The sequence below is a fragment of the Solea senegalensis genome, linkage group LG15 (assembly GCF_019176455.1).
Source record: "Solea senegalensis isolate Sse05_10M linkage group LG15, IFAPA_SoseM_1, whole genome shotgun sequence".
NCBI classification, from domain to species: domain Eukaryota; kingdom Metazoa; phylum Chordata; class Actinopteri; order Pleuronectiformes; family Soleidae; genus Solea; species Solea senegalensis.
In genome coordinates this window covers 15,956,080-15,971,712 of record NC_058035.1, presented here as the reverse complement: position 1 = coordinate 15,971,712, position 15,633 = coordinate 15,956,080, and the positions used below count along the sequence as shown (strand labels likewise).

At 42.9% G+C, this 15,633-nt stretch overlaps 1 protein-coding gene across 1 annotated transcript in view; it reads left to right on the top strand.

Moving 5' to 3' along the window:
• Positions 1-15,378, top strand: part of LOC122781874 (homeobox protein Meis1) — a 77,002-nt gene extending 61,624 nt beyond the window's left edge. The window contains exons 10-13 of the mRNA XM_044045943.1: positions 5,547-5,605; positions 7,264-7,353; positions 8,165-8,262; positions 13,444-15,378. Coding sequence (XP_043901878.1) covers positions 5,547-5,605; positions 7,264-7,353; positions 8,165-8,223 — 208 coding nt within the window. The 3' untranslated portion in view covers positions 8,224-8,262; positions 13,444-15,378. The remainder of the gene's footprint in view (positions 1-5,546; positions 5,606-7,263; positions 7,354-8,164; positions 8,263-13,443) is intronic.
• The last annotated feature ends 255 nt before the right edge of the window (positions 15,379-15,633 follow it).

Genomic DNA, 15,633 nt, shown 5'->3' with positions numbered 1-15,633 from the left:
ATATTAATTTGACGTGTCTGCACTTGTGTGAACACGCATGTGTTTATGTCTATCACAGTGGCGTAGGTAATCCCAAAGTAATATCTAAGATACCACGCCTTGATGCTCACAGCTCCTTTCCCTTTGTCGGAGGAAGTTCAGAAACAGAGAGGATCATGGGAATTAGCAGGCTGCCTGTTTTGTTTGCAAAGAGAAGGTGTTGAGGACCTGACATGTGTTGAAGCCGGAGTGATCAGTATGATCAGTGTGAGTAATGTTGGAAAACCAGTGGGAGGGATGCTATCCTTTGACAAGTGAGCGCATGTGTCAGAATATTAATGTGAGTGTGCATATAGTTGTTTGTACCTGTTCAAATATGCACAGACAAATGGGAAGAACACACTATTTTTTTATTTTTGTTGCACTTAGACCTCATCTTTATTCTTCAAATTCAAATAATAAGAATAATAGATGTTTCTCTCTTTTAAGGCAACCCAAGATGAGGGAACACACTACTTTAGCTTCAGGTTTCACAAAACCAAAATGAGTAACACTTGCTGTAATCTTTCTTTATTCAAACAGCTATTAACATTGAGTTAAAGAAAGAAGGCCTTTTTCCTCCGTGATTTGATTAGCATATAATACCATGAAATAGTGCACACAAAGTCACACTTTGGTGTTTTGTTTCCTGTTAAAGTTGCTTTCGTAGTCATTGCCCAAAATTCAAATCATGCACACACTATAAACTTTTAGTAGTTAATAAGAAAACTAGTGCCATGTATTTGTTTCATGTTAAAGACCAAACTTTGAACTTTTTATGTATTTCTTCTGCAAACAGCTTTGACACAGTTTATTTAAACTAATCAGAGGCATCTAATCCAAGCATCTGACCTGGGAACCAAAATTGAGTTGGAGAGAAGGAGGGAGGGAGGGAGGGAGGGAGGGAGGGATGTGAAGAAAAGTGAAGGAGGTGATTTACGAGTTGACTTGTCAACTGAGGAGAACAAGGGGAGAAAATCATAGCTGCAATTCCCCTTAACACCCCCACATGCTGTACGCTCGCATACATATACACACATACAGTAGGTACATGTGCACGAATGCACTGCCACCCCCTGCTGCACATAAAAGAATATGTGAGCTCTGTAATAAAATAACTAATTACTTAAGAAGATGGAGATGTGCTGGGACACAGGACAGGATAATAAAGTTCTGCAGGATACAGTGTGACGGCAGTGGGATTGGGCTGCGTAATGTGTGTGTGTGTGTGTGTGTGGGTAAGTTCTAACTTGCTTTGTGATTGCTTATCTCGTGATTTATGGCTTGTACCTGCATTTGTGTGGGTGCACGAGTGCAAATCAGCCGCTTCTGTGCAAGTGTTATTTTTTATTTTGGTACGGATTCATTTGTGTTGAAGTCGCATTTATAGAAGCAGGATCAGTTAAACAAAGAAAATACACATTAAATTAAATTAAATTAAATTAACAGAATTGTGTCTCTTTCTCTGTGTACAAGTGAGTAAAGGGCTAGGCACTAATTGTGGTTGAGCAGCACACAATCAATGCTAGCTGCACAGTGGCAACCTGATGATAAGTTACATGACTCTGCCCATCAGAGCTCGCTTTCTTTTTAGTGCTTTTAAATCACATTGATTGGCAGCCTGAAGGAGCGTGCGGTTACAGTTATTTTAAGCGGATCCCCCATTTGAATATGCATGTAAAGCTCTGTCGGCACGCGCTGATATCCACCGCCGAGTCTTTACGGCATGTGTGTTAAACTCAAATACATAAATGTGAGGTGTGCGTGTGTGTGTGTGTGTGTAGGCCTCTACACGTGTGCACATTCTCTCAGATTACTAATGTAATACTGCTAGTGAGTGCAGGGGATGTGTGTATGTGCATGTGCGCGCCTGTGCGTTTCAGTTTGTCTCATATTACTAATATAATATTGGTAGTAGGCTCTGGAGATGTGCGTGTGTGCGTGTGAGTATGAGAAATTGAGAACTCCACATGAATTTAAATCAGCGAGCTCGCAGAGTAACCTTTTGTATATCCAATCTGCATCTTTCCAGTGCTCGTTATTAAATTATCCCCTAATTGGTCACGCATCAAAGGCAGCTGATGAAAAAGACAATTTCTTGCTTTTAATTGGGCATTTCACGTGTGCTTCGCGTACACCTGTGTGCGACTGTCTCAGCTTCGTGTCTGCGGGTGTGTGTGTGTGTGTGTATGTGTGTGTGTGTGTCTCGGGTGTAATGAGAATAGGACATTAGCAAGGGCTTGGCAGACGCCGTCGCAATCAGTTCCACTCTTTCCAGAGAAGGAGGGAGAGGGGCAGGAGGATTAATCCAGACATTAGAAAGCTCAGAAGGAGAAATAGATTGAAGGCAAAACAACAAAGAATAAAATTCACCCAGTAGACTTAAATGATTTCTTAGAGCCATCACTTCTGGCATGACATATGGCCGCCATGTTTTTTTGAGTCAAACGTAGGCCTGTTGAGTTCAAATGGTGTGTTAGATGTACTGAACTATAGATGGCTGAATTTTATTTCGGGTCATTTCCCTTCCTCCCTCTTGTCTGTCTATGTTTTTGCCCAACTTTGGGTGTACCACCAGTGGTGTGTCATGCCAAAATAGCGCAGCTATTGTTGCACTGAGCAGAGCTGAATAGTGCAGCTCATTGTGTTGTGATGGGAGGCAGGGGAATGAACAGGCCATAAACACTGGCCCTATAGCACCCAAGGGTCGTGCAAAGGTGAAGCCTCACTCCCCTAATAGAGGAGCTCCGCTCTCTCTCCGCGTTCCCGCGCTCTCTCTCTCTTTCTTTCTTTCCTTTCTGTCTCTCCATCACTCTCTATCTCTGTGAGTCTTCTCTCTTTTCATATTTCCTCCCTCTTGCCTCACTGTTCTTTCTAACCCTCTCCCTCACCCCAACCTCTCCCTCTCTCTCAGTCTTTCTCTCTGTTAGCTTATTAACGGTCACAGCAAGAGTGTCTGGTTTGCAGACCAGAGCCCCTTCCCTTTTTTCCCCCTTTTCCCTCTCACTCCTACTTCCCTCCCATTCTCCATCGCTCAGTTCCCCTGGTTGCTATTATGAGAGGCATTTTATCCTTTGTTCCAGCCCCCATGGTGCATCTGGCCTCAGATATGGGGACGAAGGGGACAGGAAACCAGTGAGAGTTTTTGCAAGAAGGAGGGGGTTTGCTGGGTTAGACTGTGGATTCATTGCTGGGAGGTGGACAGTTTCCACCATACAGGAGAGGAATGATAAGGAGGAGGAAACAGATACAGAAGGGAACAGGGAGGGAGGTATGAGAGGTAGAGTTGCTGTAGTTTTTCTTTTGGGAGTAGCAGTAGCACTTGTGTAGTAGCTGCAGTAGCAGTGATTAGTGGGATTATTACTCCACTGATTCATAGTCTGTAAAATCTTAAGAGTAAATAAGGACTGGTGCCATATTTCTGGGGGGTAAATTCGAGTTAGATTCCTCCCTGAGTGCAATTGTACCAGGAACGTAAGCCGGGCTCTCTAAGAAGTGTACACCTATTGCCTAATCAGCCTCCTTTGTTGCGTCAGTGTTGTTTTTGAGAGAGGAAAGAGGAGAACAGAAACAAAAAGGAAGGAAAGAAAAGTGCAAGAGAGGAAGAGCGGAGGCAAGGAGACGGCAGTTAAAGGACAAGAGGAAGGAGGTGACGAGAAGAAGTCAATAGCAGTGTTGGCCTCAAGCTGACCTCATCGTTTTTGGTTTTTGGAGAGGAGAAGAATTGTGAGGCCTCCTCAACTCTCTCTCTCTCTCTCTCTCCCCTTGCTCCTCCTTCCATATCTCCTCCAACAAAACAGGGTAGTGAGGGAGGAAGGGAGGGGGTGTTGGTGATAAAACTCCAGACGTTCCCTCATTTGATGGTGCACTGCCATGTCAGTGCATTCTTGCATTCCTCCTCCCTTCCCTCTGCCCCCTTCAAATTCCAATTCAACATACTTTATTAACATTATAACAAAATACAGAACAAAATTGGCAACGCAACGATGTCAAATATCTCAGTTTTTTGGCTTTTTGTCCTCCTCCTCATTTAATGTCACAGAGAGTTCCACTTACACCCCTCCACAAAGTACAGCTTACAATATGTTACAAAACAATACAAATAATATAGGGAAACAATTAGGTGGCCAATCACAGTTTCTTTTGCTATGTTTCCACCCGTCTTTATCTCCCTGCAGACTTGCTTTTAGACGCTGATACAGGATAGATAGCAAGCGGAAAAAAGGAGGAGCACAATAAAACCAGTTACAGAGCAAATATTAAAGTGATATAAAACAAGAGGATTCAATTCTCCAATTAAAAGTCAAACAGATGCGCCAGCTAGAGTCTTTTTGTCTCTGTTCATCCTTCCCTTTTTTTCCCTTGACCCCTTAAATGCTCCTTTTTGCAGCTTCAGAAGGGTAGCGGGGCCATTGTTCCCTTAAAGTTCAGCTAATGCTCCCTTTTCAGAGATGAAATAGAAGTGTACGGTGGGGCAACAGCAGGAACACATAAATCAAGTCAGAAGCCCCAAAAGCCCTCTCTCCTTAGGGTCATCACAGGTCAGAGGGTCATTTCACAAGAGGTCAGGCTGAGCAAGGCCAGAGCACTAGCTGGGCCAGTGTGTGCCAGGGCGTGAATGTGTGTGAACTGAAGGGAGAGAGATTAAGTGTGAGTGTGTGTGTGCGTGTGTGTGTGTGTGTATGCAGTTGAAAATGAGCAAGCACCAGATTTAAATATAGGTAAATCACTCTGTATATGTGTGTGTGAGTGTGTGTGTGTGCTAGTGTGTGCAATAAATGGCCTGACCGTGTGCTTTTATTGGAGGTCACAGGGTGAAGGGGTTGGTCCAAGGCTATATGTACTGCTCCTGTGAACACACACACACACACACCCACACACACACACACACACTACTATAAAAAGCTCCTGCTGTAACACATGGTCACCTGTCTTAACTGACTATCACCCACAACAATGCCTTGCACCAGTGGCGACGTGACATGTTTCCGTCAGCAACACTTCCCACACTGCCAAGTGTGTTAAACAGTCAGCAATCTCAGCTCGTTGTGAGATGGAACATCTCCAACAAAGCAAAATGGATCGACATGTTTCAAACAGGCAGAGAGAGAGAGAGAGAGAGAGAGAGAAAATCCAGACTAAGCCGCGCCCCTCAAAGACCTCAGTGTTTAGGTCGATTGCGACTTTGTGTACACTATGGCTGCGCAAGTTTGTACAAGTCGAGGAGTTCTGCTTTTTCAAAGACAACTGCCTCATTTGTTAAGGTTATTAAGATGTGACTTTCGCTGTGGATCTATAGGGGCTTTAGCAGAGCTCAGGGTTGCTTATATGTGAATCATTTCTCCATATTACTGTTATGGCTTGCTGGGAGAAAGAGGCTGGTTTTGCAATGTGTTTGTTTTCATGATGTGTGCCAGGATTTTCAAAGTCTGAGTCAGCAGGTTTTGACTGAATTTCTCCGTCTTTGTCTCTTCCCCACCCTCCCTGTTCCCATCCATACCCTTCCTGTTTCTCTTCATTTTCTTCAGGTTCATTAACGCGAGGAGGAGAATAGTCCAGCCCATGATCGACCAGTCAAACCGTGCAGGCAAGTCTCCTATAATAACTGTATTCAAGTCGCGCAGCCGAAAGCCGTCCACACTCCATGCACCTGGAGGCCTCTCAGCTGGTAAATACAGGACAGATAACCCACCCCAACCCTGGAATGTTCCAAACCTCCAGGGGCTGCCCCCTTCATTACAGCATTAATGTTACAACATTAACAGCAACAATTAATCAACTCTGATGTGCCATTTGGGGTGAGAAGCTCTATTAATTATCGAATATAATAATTTCACAAATAAGTCAACGACAAATGGGTTTATTTGTCGTCGTCCATAAACAAACCTGAAGTGGAGTTTGCTCTTAACCCCTCCCACCAAAGAAACAAAAAAAAAAAAAACACTCAACCCTGGCTCAAACCAAAACATAAAGAGAACTACACTTGTTTCTTTTTTTGGGTGACCGTTGTTTGGCTTTTTGGCTCCAGACCTGTTTTACCCCCACACTCTTTAAACTCCCACCTCAACCCTATTTGTGGCTGTTTCAGGGAGTGAGTGAGTGAGTGAGCGGTCCCCCCGGTGCATGGCTTGGTTTGGACTGCCGTAAACTTTATTACCTGTAATAGGGGTCAGAGGTCAGGGTGGCATTAGGGGCGCAGTAAAGTTCAAAGGCATTCAGTGGGGCTGAGTTCTTGCTTTTGCTTGACTGACCCCCAAACAGCCTAAATCGAAGGTAAGTGGATTTCTATGAGGGCAGGACAATGGAGGCAAGCGAAAATAGGAACCCTATCAGGTTTCACTTATAGTTGCTGCTCAATCCTAAGCAGTATTTATTAAATAAAGCATTTAAGAAGGAGTAGATTTGCAGGTCATTCATCAAGAATGACATATTGTTGTCACAAAAGGAAACTGATTAGACCATTAGCTTTGACTTGGACTAAAATAGTAGTAGAAAGGAAATTAAAGGGGGACACAACTCGTCAGTATCTCTGCATGACACACATTTTGTTTGATTGTGTATGTATTGTGTAACTAAAAAAACACAATGGCAAACAGTTCTACTCACTAAATGCTCTTTCTACACTTGGGAAGAAAAACTCCAATCTTAGATGCTCCATCTTTGAAACAGATCTCATTGGTAAGCCAGTCAGAACTTAATTTGAAATTCTGATACAAGATAAAATTATGCACAAAACATAAAAGAGTCTCAGAGAGGGTTTATACATTCAACTCAAAGTGTAAATGTCAAACATAAAAGTGTACAATATCTAAGATGATTTTTACGTCAAGATAAAGTGTAAAAAACAAAACAAAATCCATATCATAATTTAAGTCCTGTTGACATGATATATTGATCGTTCTTAGTAAAAAAAAAAAAACATTTTTACCTCTTCGTTCAAATTGCATTTTAGAAGTAAAGTTTTGTAAAAAAAGTACTTGGTTTGGTTTAACCTGTTCAGTCCAATCTTTGTGAGAGCATTTAGATGCATTTAAAGTCGACCAGGGGCTTACAGTGAAAAGCCGGTTGCTGAAACATGGGGCACAGTGACGTTGGAAAACAACGGTGGCTCCTTGTGCGTGCACCGGCCAACAGATGATCCCGCTTCGGCCACTGAGCCTTAATTAAAAGCACTAATTGACCACTCCATCCCCTCCCTCGAATCCCTCTATCCCTCCCTCCCTCTGTCTCCTCCTCCATCCACAGTAAGTCAAGGAGCTCCCTACAATCCAGATGGCCAGCCGATGGGGGGCTTCGTCATGGACGGCCAACAGCACATGGGAATCAGACCACCTGGTAAGGCTTTCTCTGCATGTCTGTCCCTCTCTTTCCTACCTCGCACTTCCCATTTTTCTTTCCTTGCTGTCATTAGTCAATTTCATGCATGTTTTTCCTCCCGTTTCCCCATTTATTGAATCTCACCGCTGAGGCCTTCCTCACGTGGAGTCACTATTCTCTTCTATTTCATTCGTTACTCGTCGTCTACGGACATCTATAGACGTCAAGGTGATTCATATAGAGTGTCTGCCAGAGAACAGACGTGTACTCAGCGGAAGCTGTACAGTAACCTTGTGTTTAAAGTGTAAGCTGGGGCCGTGCACCCTCAACATAGTGATAAAGACACTCATCGCACAGACACACGTAATGTACACACATACATACACACCTCCCCCCTCCCTTGAAACACAACAACAGAACAGGTGTGGTCAATCACATTACACAACCATCTCCTCTCTCCTCACTCCCTTGCACTCAGTCCCTCTCTCACGCCATCAGGTCTAATCCCAGAGTTTGTCCTTAAGCTCCTCTCCTCCTTCTCTATCCCCTGTTTTCTGGGATTCTCCCAAGTCTCTAACCCTATCTCAACCTCCACTCGGAGTCAGCAGGTTTGGATAAAGTGCCAGGCTGCTTAACCCTCCAGTCCACCACACAACCTCACCCTCCACACCTAGATTGTTGCCACTTTGCTCCTGCGCTTTATTCTCTCCAGTTATAACATGAGCGTTTTCTTTTCTTCCTATAAACAAACATAGCCAGATTCTATCCATACTAAACTGTTTTACTATGATTTTGCATTTAAGTTCACTTTACACTGTGTGTCTCTCAGGACCAATGGGTGGCATGGGCATGAACATGGGCATGGAAGGTCAGTGGCACTACATGTAGCCTCCTCCCAGTCCAACCAGTCGCAACACAAACGAGGATGTAAGTAGAAATCTAAACATTCTGACTTGCAATGAAAGATGTATTTAACTTTCCAGCTAAGCAGAAGCATGTACACATAATCTTTGAATTTGGATCTTTCAAGTGTTTACAGAACATTATCCAAATACATTTACTTTTTGTGGATCTGCTTTTAAGAGCTTATTTCCAATTTCCCAACTCTTCCAATAGATTTTTTTTTATTATTTGTTTAAATTAACATTCATCCTCTGCGTTGAATCTTATTTGTTGGTTCAAACAGGCTTTTGTTCCTCCCATACTGATTTTTCTCTGTTACTCTCTCTTTAACTCTCCCACCCTCAGTCTGGTGATAAGAGCCTTTGATCACAACCTTGTAACTGTGTATGTGTGTGTGTATGTGTGTGTGTGTGTGTGTGTATGTAGAGCTCTCACTTATCCAGTAACTACAGGACTAAACATCCTGCATATCAGGGAGGACAGGACGGAGTTCAGGATTTCAAAAAATGAGAACGAGAGAAGGCAGGGGCAAACAAGCGGTGCATGTACTCATTCATATACAATTTACACATGAAAACATCTGTTACAAATATGGTTTGGAGTGTGTCACGCAAATTTCTCAAAAATCTAAATGATTGAGAGTCAAGTGTTTGACACACACACACACAGCTCTACAAAACTATTCATGGTTTGTGTATGTGCCAAACAGACGGGAGGAGAAAGAAGGGAAACGGGGCAAAAAAAAAGAGAGTAGAGGAGTGATGAGAAGGAGAAGAAGGCAAGGATGGGGTGGGAGATGGAGTGGGGCAGGTAGGACGTTGCCGTGGCAACAGACTGATTGGCAAAAATGTAAGCAGTCGTCGCTGGTGCAAGGAGAAGGGGAGAGAGAAGTGAGTGCCCCTTAAGTGTCATAAATCTGCCAGGTTTCTGTTGATGCATGAGCCACATTAATACACACACTAACCAGCGAGAGGAGTCCACCCAACACCACTCTCTCTCTCTCTCTCTCTCTCTGTCTTTCTAATGCTAACTCTCTCACCCCCTCTGTGTGTTTTTTCTCACCATCTCTCTCTTTCACAAACACCTTTTTTCTGTTTCTCTTTAATTCTCTGCTTGTCCCTCTCTTTCTCTCACCCCCCCCTCCCTTCCTCTCTCTCTCTCTCTCTCTTGCCCCAGGGCCAAATAGACTCCCACATAATTCTGGATGTATACAGGCTTGGTGTTGTCACAGTGCACAGAGTGTATAAAGTGGCTACAGGACCAGTTGTAGTGAAATATCATTGTTTTCATGTGTGTGTGTGTGAGAGAGAGAGAGAGAGCTAGCATATGTCTTTGTCTGTACACCATGTGTGTATACCTATATCGGTGCATATATACCACACAGAAACACACAACATGTGAAATACATACATTTGTCCATGTGTGGGTGTGTACTCATGTACAATTGTGTGTGTCTTTAACTGTATACGTCTGTGTGTGTGTGTGTGCATGTGCGTGTATGGTAATAGGATTACTCCTGGCACAGGGAGGGGACACAAACTAGTGCAAAATGGAGGACATAGCCAGCAGGGTATGGAGCTTAGCTGGGCCTAATTGACTAGATCCAAATTAAATATGCCATCACCAGAGGTGTGACCAATGGATTTGACTTATTCGGTTTACAAAAATAGGGACCATTAACCCTCCACAGAATGTGCGTGCGTATGTGTGCATGTCACGATGAAAATACACCACCATTTTTTTTTCCATTACAAATCTCCACGACCAAAACAAAGACAAAAAGAAATAATAAATCTCCCATCGAATGGCATCTTTCAGGTTTGAAATGCAGGGAGACATGGCTGTGTTTTCAGAATGAGGCGTGTGTGCGTCTGTGTTTACGTGTGCGAGTGTGTAAACATGAGGGCTGGTTCGCTGTGTCCAAGCAGCCTCTTTCAGCAGCTGCTAGCCTTCCCAGCAGACCGTGCTTTAAACAGCCTCAATTTGACTGCTGAATCTCGTAATTGGGCCACCAGAGGAATCCTCTGCGAGACGGGTAAAGCACAGAGAAGACGAGCAGACAGCGGTGGAAAAAAGAGGGGTAGACATCAAGAGGGAGGGGCGGATGAAGAGATGGCTTGAGAGAAAAGAGTAAATGACAAAAGGGAGGAGGAGGAGGGAGGGAGGGAGGGAGGGAAGGAAGAAAAAAGAAGCCAGGAGAGCGATGGTGACAGAAACATGTCTAGTTTTCCTTGCGACTAATCGTTTCTTTACAGCTTCATCAGCTAGTCACCACTAGCAGGCTAGCTTGTCTCCGTCAAATTGCTACTTTCCTTTCTAGGTCAATTAAATGTAAGTGATGTGTTATATTCTTTCATGACCAATTAAATTAATAGGTTATTACAGGAGGGGGGTTGGAACAGTTATCTTATTTGATTAAGAGAGCACAGGTTCATTATATTTTATAAGCAATTTTCATTAGCAGAGTTGAGTTTTTGTTACCGGCGGGCTAAAATGAGCGGTTATTTTGCTGGGGAGTGCTCATCCTTCATACAGAAGGTGTGCCTAGCAGTCACACTGCAACATTAGTTAAAACTAAAGCCAATTAGTCCTGCTTAGTGAAGAGCGTTATGCTTTCCACCCAATGATGATTACAGAGCTTATATCCCCTTGCGAAACAATACACCTGTCAGCAGCGATGAAGTCCAGCAAGTGAAGCAGAAGTGAGCCCAGCCTTTGATAGCAGCGAAAATGACTCTCGGATGACCCTTACCCCCTTTCCCCCTCTTCCTCCGTCCTGCTTTCCCTCGTCCACAGAATTAGCCTGCGGTGACCCCGGAAAACTGTAATTTTTAGTTTCAGGACAATAGTTATCACACGGTGGAAGAATTATTCATGGCACAGAGCATATGGATTTTTTTCCTGGACCTCGCTGTTCAGAGCTTTTCCCAAAATGTCGGGCAAGATGCTTGAATGGATGCGACGAGTAACCCCTTTGCTCTCGGCTGGAGACCTTTTGTCCCAGCATTCATTGCTCAAATCATTAAGCACAAATTTGTTAACCTTCTGCTGAGGGGTCAAGATCTCCCCTCACCCCCCACCACCTCTCATCCTCCCACCGTCACCCCCTACCCTTAACTCCTCTTTCTGTTGGATGAACTTTTTCTATTAACGAACATTGGGTAAAAAAAACTGTTCCCGATGGGGATTTTGTACCCCCTTGTATTGTGTGTGTGAATGTGTGTCCCTGTTGATTTGGTCCCTCTGGAATCCCCCTTGGAGAATAAGAATGGAGGCCTAAAGCTCAATGTATTGATTGGCTTATTAAGTGAAAAAAAAGTATTAGCAATGTATGTCCCTTCAAGCATGTGAAGCTTTTACTACAACCTTGTCGTTCTTGTCATTTGCTAAAAAAATCAAGACAAGCAGCAATCCAGCAAATATACTCTTGGTTGTTTTGGTGTTGCATTGTTTTTGGCTGTAAATGGTTGTTATTGTGCTGTTTAGTCACTTGTCATTTAAATTGTGACTTTCATTCATTCATTTGCAACCGCTTTAACCTCCACATGAGGATCGCGGGGGGGCTGGAACAGCACAGAAAGGCCGTCAGTCAAACCGGGATCCAAACCAGTGACCGTCTTGCTGTGAGGGCAACAGCAAGCAGCTAGCCAACAACACAACATGCTGTTATTTACAGATATTTAATACTATATGAAAATGTAATGGATCAGTGCATTAACAATGAGCACGGGCCGCCCGCTAGCATCACTAATGGCTCAGCTTGTTGTGGTGCTACAGGTTCTGTCCCACAATAGAAAGGTCACAGGTGTAATGCCATTAGGTCCACAGAGATGTGTAACCTCCGCCACCTCTCTCACTGCAAGCAAGCTAATTTACGCTAGCACAGCCCACATAATAGCTCAGTGGCGCAGGTGAAACTGATGGATGAGGGAAAGAACAAACAAAGGTCCTTGCTTTTTACTTCTCTATTGTCCTCGTCCTGCTGCGCCTCCTTGTCCTTCTCTTCTGCCTTTGTGTCATCTGTTGTGCTCCTCTTGTGTGTGGTGAACACGTGGATGGGCCCCAGGCACTCTCAGGTGACGGCGGCCATGAGCCTCACCTCTCCTCTTTGGTGTTGACAACAATGGCCATGGCTTTTCAGCGGTGACTTTCCACCTTCAGAGATGGATGGTGGCTATTGTTGGCCTTAAATAGAGGAATGTATGGAGAGAAGTGGGTGAAGATGGATTTCTGTGCATCATGTTTCATTGTAGCGGGCGGTTTGAAGGCATGTGCAGCTTACATCACTTAAAGATGTATTGGTTGATGTGACAACTAAGGTCATTCTGTAATTCCTTGAAAACAATAGAATTGTAGTATACCTTAGCACCAACCTGGACCTTCTCTGACACAAGCATTTGTTTAGCTAAATGCTGACTGTAAGAAGAAGGGGGGAAAAAAAATCACTAAATCCAATGCTAATTTCAAGTTTCCCTGTAGTCCTGTTAAGCTGATTATCCAGAAAATGTTAAGTACTGGACCTCTGTATCATTTCAAGTTGATCGTGTGTGTTTGGTCTCTAAGTTCTCTCCTACTGTTAAAGTAGCATTACTGAGGGCGGAGGATTAACTCACTAAACCCTGAAATGCCTTCTTTCTCTCTCTCAAACATCCACACAGTCTTAGTGAAGGGCAGACCAGAGTCTGTATTCTGACTGAGATTAACACTATGGTGGGTTTGCAGTTTCCACACTGTGTTGCTCCTCCAGGGTATTATTAACAGGTCTTGCCATGTTTGTGGGTTATCAGTCTGAAACTGTAACACGAGACTCTGCTTTCTGAAGTCTAGTGTGATCAATTGTTGTATTTAATGAATGATTAATGATATCTAACTCATATGCAGTTAAATGTGCTCTGGCCTAGTGTTAGAGACAATAGCACAACCTGCTATGAGCTTAAAAATCTAATGGATGTTTTTTTTTCAGCTTTATAGGTAGTTGACTCGGAATGTCTTTCAGCCTATGAAGGACTGTGTAACTTCCTGGATTGAAGCTAAAGAGTTTCACAGCACTACAGATATACTGCTTGACTCCAAAGCTTGAAACAAAATCCTCCCTCCGATCAGACATGCACAGCAGGATCCAATCTGCTTGCCAAATGTGAATTCTCTCATCTACCTTTGCAGAACTGATCATTTATGAACCATTTTGATCTTCTCTTTGCGCAGAATTGAAAGGCAACATGGGGATCACCTGTCTCACAGAGGCCTATAGAGCATGGGAACGGGACACCGACTTCTAGACGACGACAACAAACAGCGACCCTTATGTCAACATTCAAGAACAGACAGCATTTTTATTCAGCTATCTGCAACATGGGAACCTTCCATGACTGCCTTCAATCTATGTATCCAGTGACGGTGCTTCACAGAAGATCAAATCTCACCAAACTCAGACGACCCGTGTCCCAGACAAACCCTTGCTTCCTCTCTGGTGGGCACTAGACTTTCCCCTCTTGCCGGCCACTACTTTCACATGGGTTCCTCCATTGAAAGTGTTTGCGATTGAGATGACACACGAGAGACACACTGGGTCCTCTGCCTGTACCTTCAGCAAATGTGGCACTTGGTGATATTTTCTAGACTCTTTGGCAAACACAAGAGACTTCCTGCGAAGAGCACTCCACTCTTTGGGACGATGGAATTGGACCAAGGAGAAGCCAATGTCTGTATCTGACAGGACACTAACAAAGCAAAAGAGGTGCCCTTTAAAAATATAGCAGATTGAAACATGGGAAGAGGTAAAGCAAGAGAAAAGAAATTAAAACTATAACTATATCAAACCCTAGTTTGGGAAGTGAGTGGAGAAAGAAAATATACTGTATACTGTTGTAAAATTATGCTGGACTCTCACACGGACTGGGAATTTAAGTATTGTAAATGCTATTGTATTGTTCTGCATATTATGTTGTTTCTAATAGATTTTTTTAAAAAAAGGATGTGAACTTTTTTTGTTTTCTTTTTCCTGGTTTCTTTCCACACTATGTGTGTGCCGTCTCCATCATCAACTCTGACCCTCCCCCCTCCCCCCATATTAAATCACAATGCATTTTTAAAAGAAAAAAAATTAATAAACGGACAATACGATCAGTCTGTCATTTCTGGCAAGCCTTTATTTGGATGGTAAGAGAGAGTGTGACGATAATTCAAATGTCCTTTTTTTTTTGTTTGTCTGCTTGTTTGTTTTTTAGTTGTACAGTATGCATAGCCCATCCACATTCATATACAGGGTGCAGCTAATTGTATTACTGTTGCTGTGCCTACACCATGTAACTCTAATTTTGGTGGGTTTAAGATATTTTCATATCAGTTTATTAAATGTTCCTCTACTGGTGGAAAGTTTTTTTTTTATTGATGTAGAAAATTATTTGACTCTCGGGGACATGGAAAAACGCTAAAAACAGTTTTTGACATGCTAACATTTTGCATTTTACAAGTTGTTTTTTTTTAATCCAATTGACATAGTCCAATTCTTCTTGTGATCTATCTTGCACTCCAAGGGACGTCAGACACGCAATGTAGGGCTCAACATGACTAGCAAACAGACATGATTCAATTAATGCTCACAAACAATCTAAGAAAGAAATATCACTGTGGATGGGAAAACCACAAGTGTGTGTGTCCTGCAAACATGGCGTTTCCTGTTTTCCGTCTGTGTCCATAAGTGAGGGGCTCTCATAGTCTATTCCAGTGTCCTCTTGTTGTGTTTTATGTCAAAGTTCTCCGAATGGACCAACATCCCCATAGAGTTTTATGGAGAAGCAGAGGCTACGACAAAACACCACATATACCACAATCCACGTTGATTTCAACATGGTTTTTAACGTGATTGATTCATGATATAATACTGATCAGCAGACAGGGGAGAATGTAAAAGTCACTCAGAGAGAGAGAGAGAGAGAGACTGTGTGTGTGTGTGAGACAGTTGTGTGTGTGCATAAATCCTTGTGTGGGATATCAACACATCCATTACATCCATTGCTTCAAACATGTATAACGCACATCTTTTAAAATTCTTTTGAAGACGTCTTGCTTCTTATGCTTTTATTTTGAAGGGTATATATGTGCATCTGTGTCGTAAATAAATACTTTTTTTTTCTTCAAGTAACAGAATCACAACTAGTCTCCCATGATATGCCTGTGTAGAACTTTTAAAACCTATACTTATTACTATAGTGGTGAAGTGATTTGAATAAAGTAAATAACGAGACAAGGGATGCTGTAAACAAACATATTTACATGTCAACAAATGTCCACTGAAGAAAACAGATCAATTTAGACTCGAAGGAATGTGCACTTAAGTTAACCTTCAGCCCATTGCTGTAGATAATGGGTACAGCTAATGCATACTTAATGCTG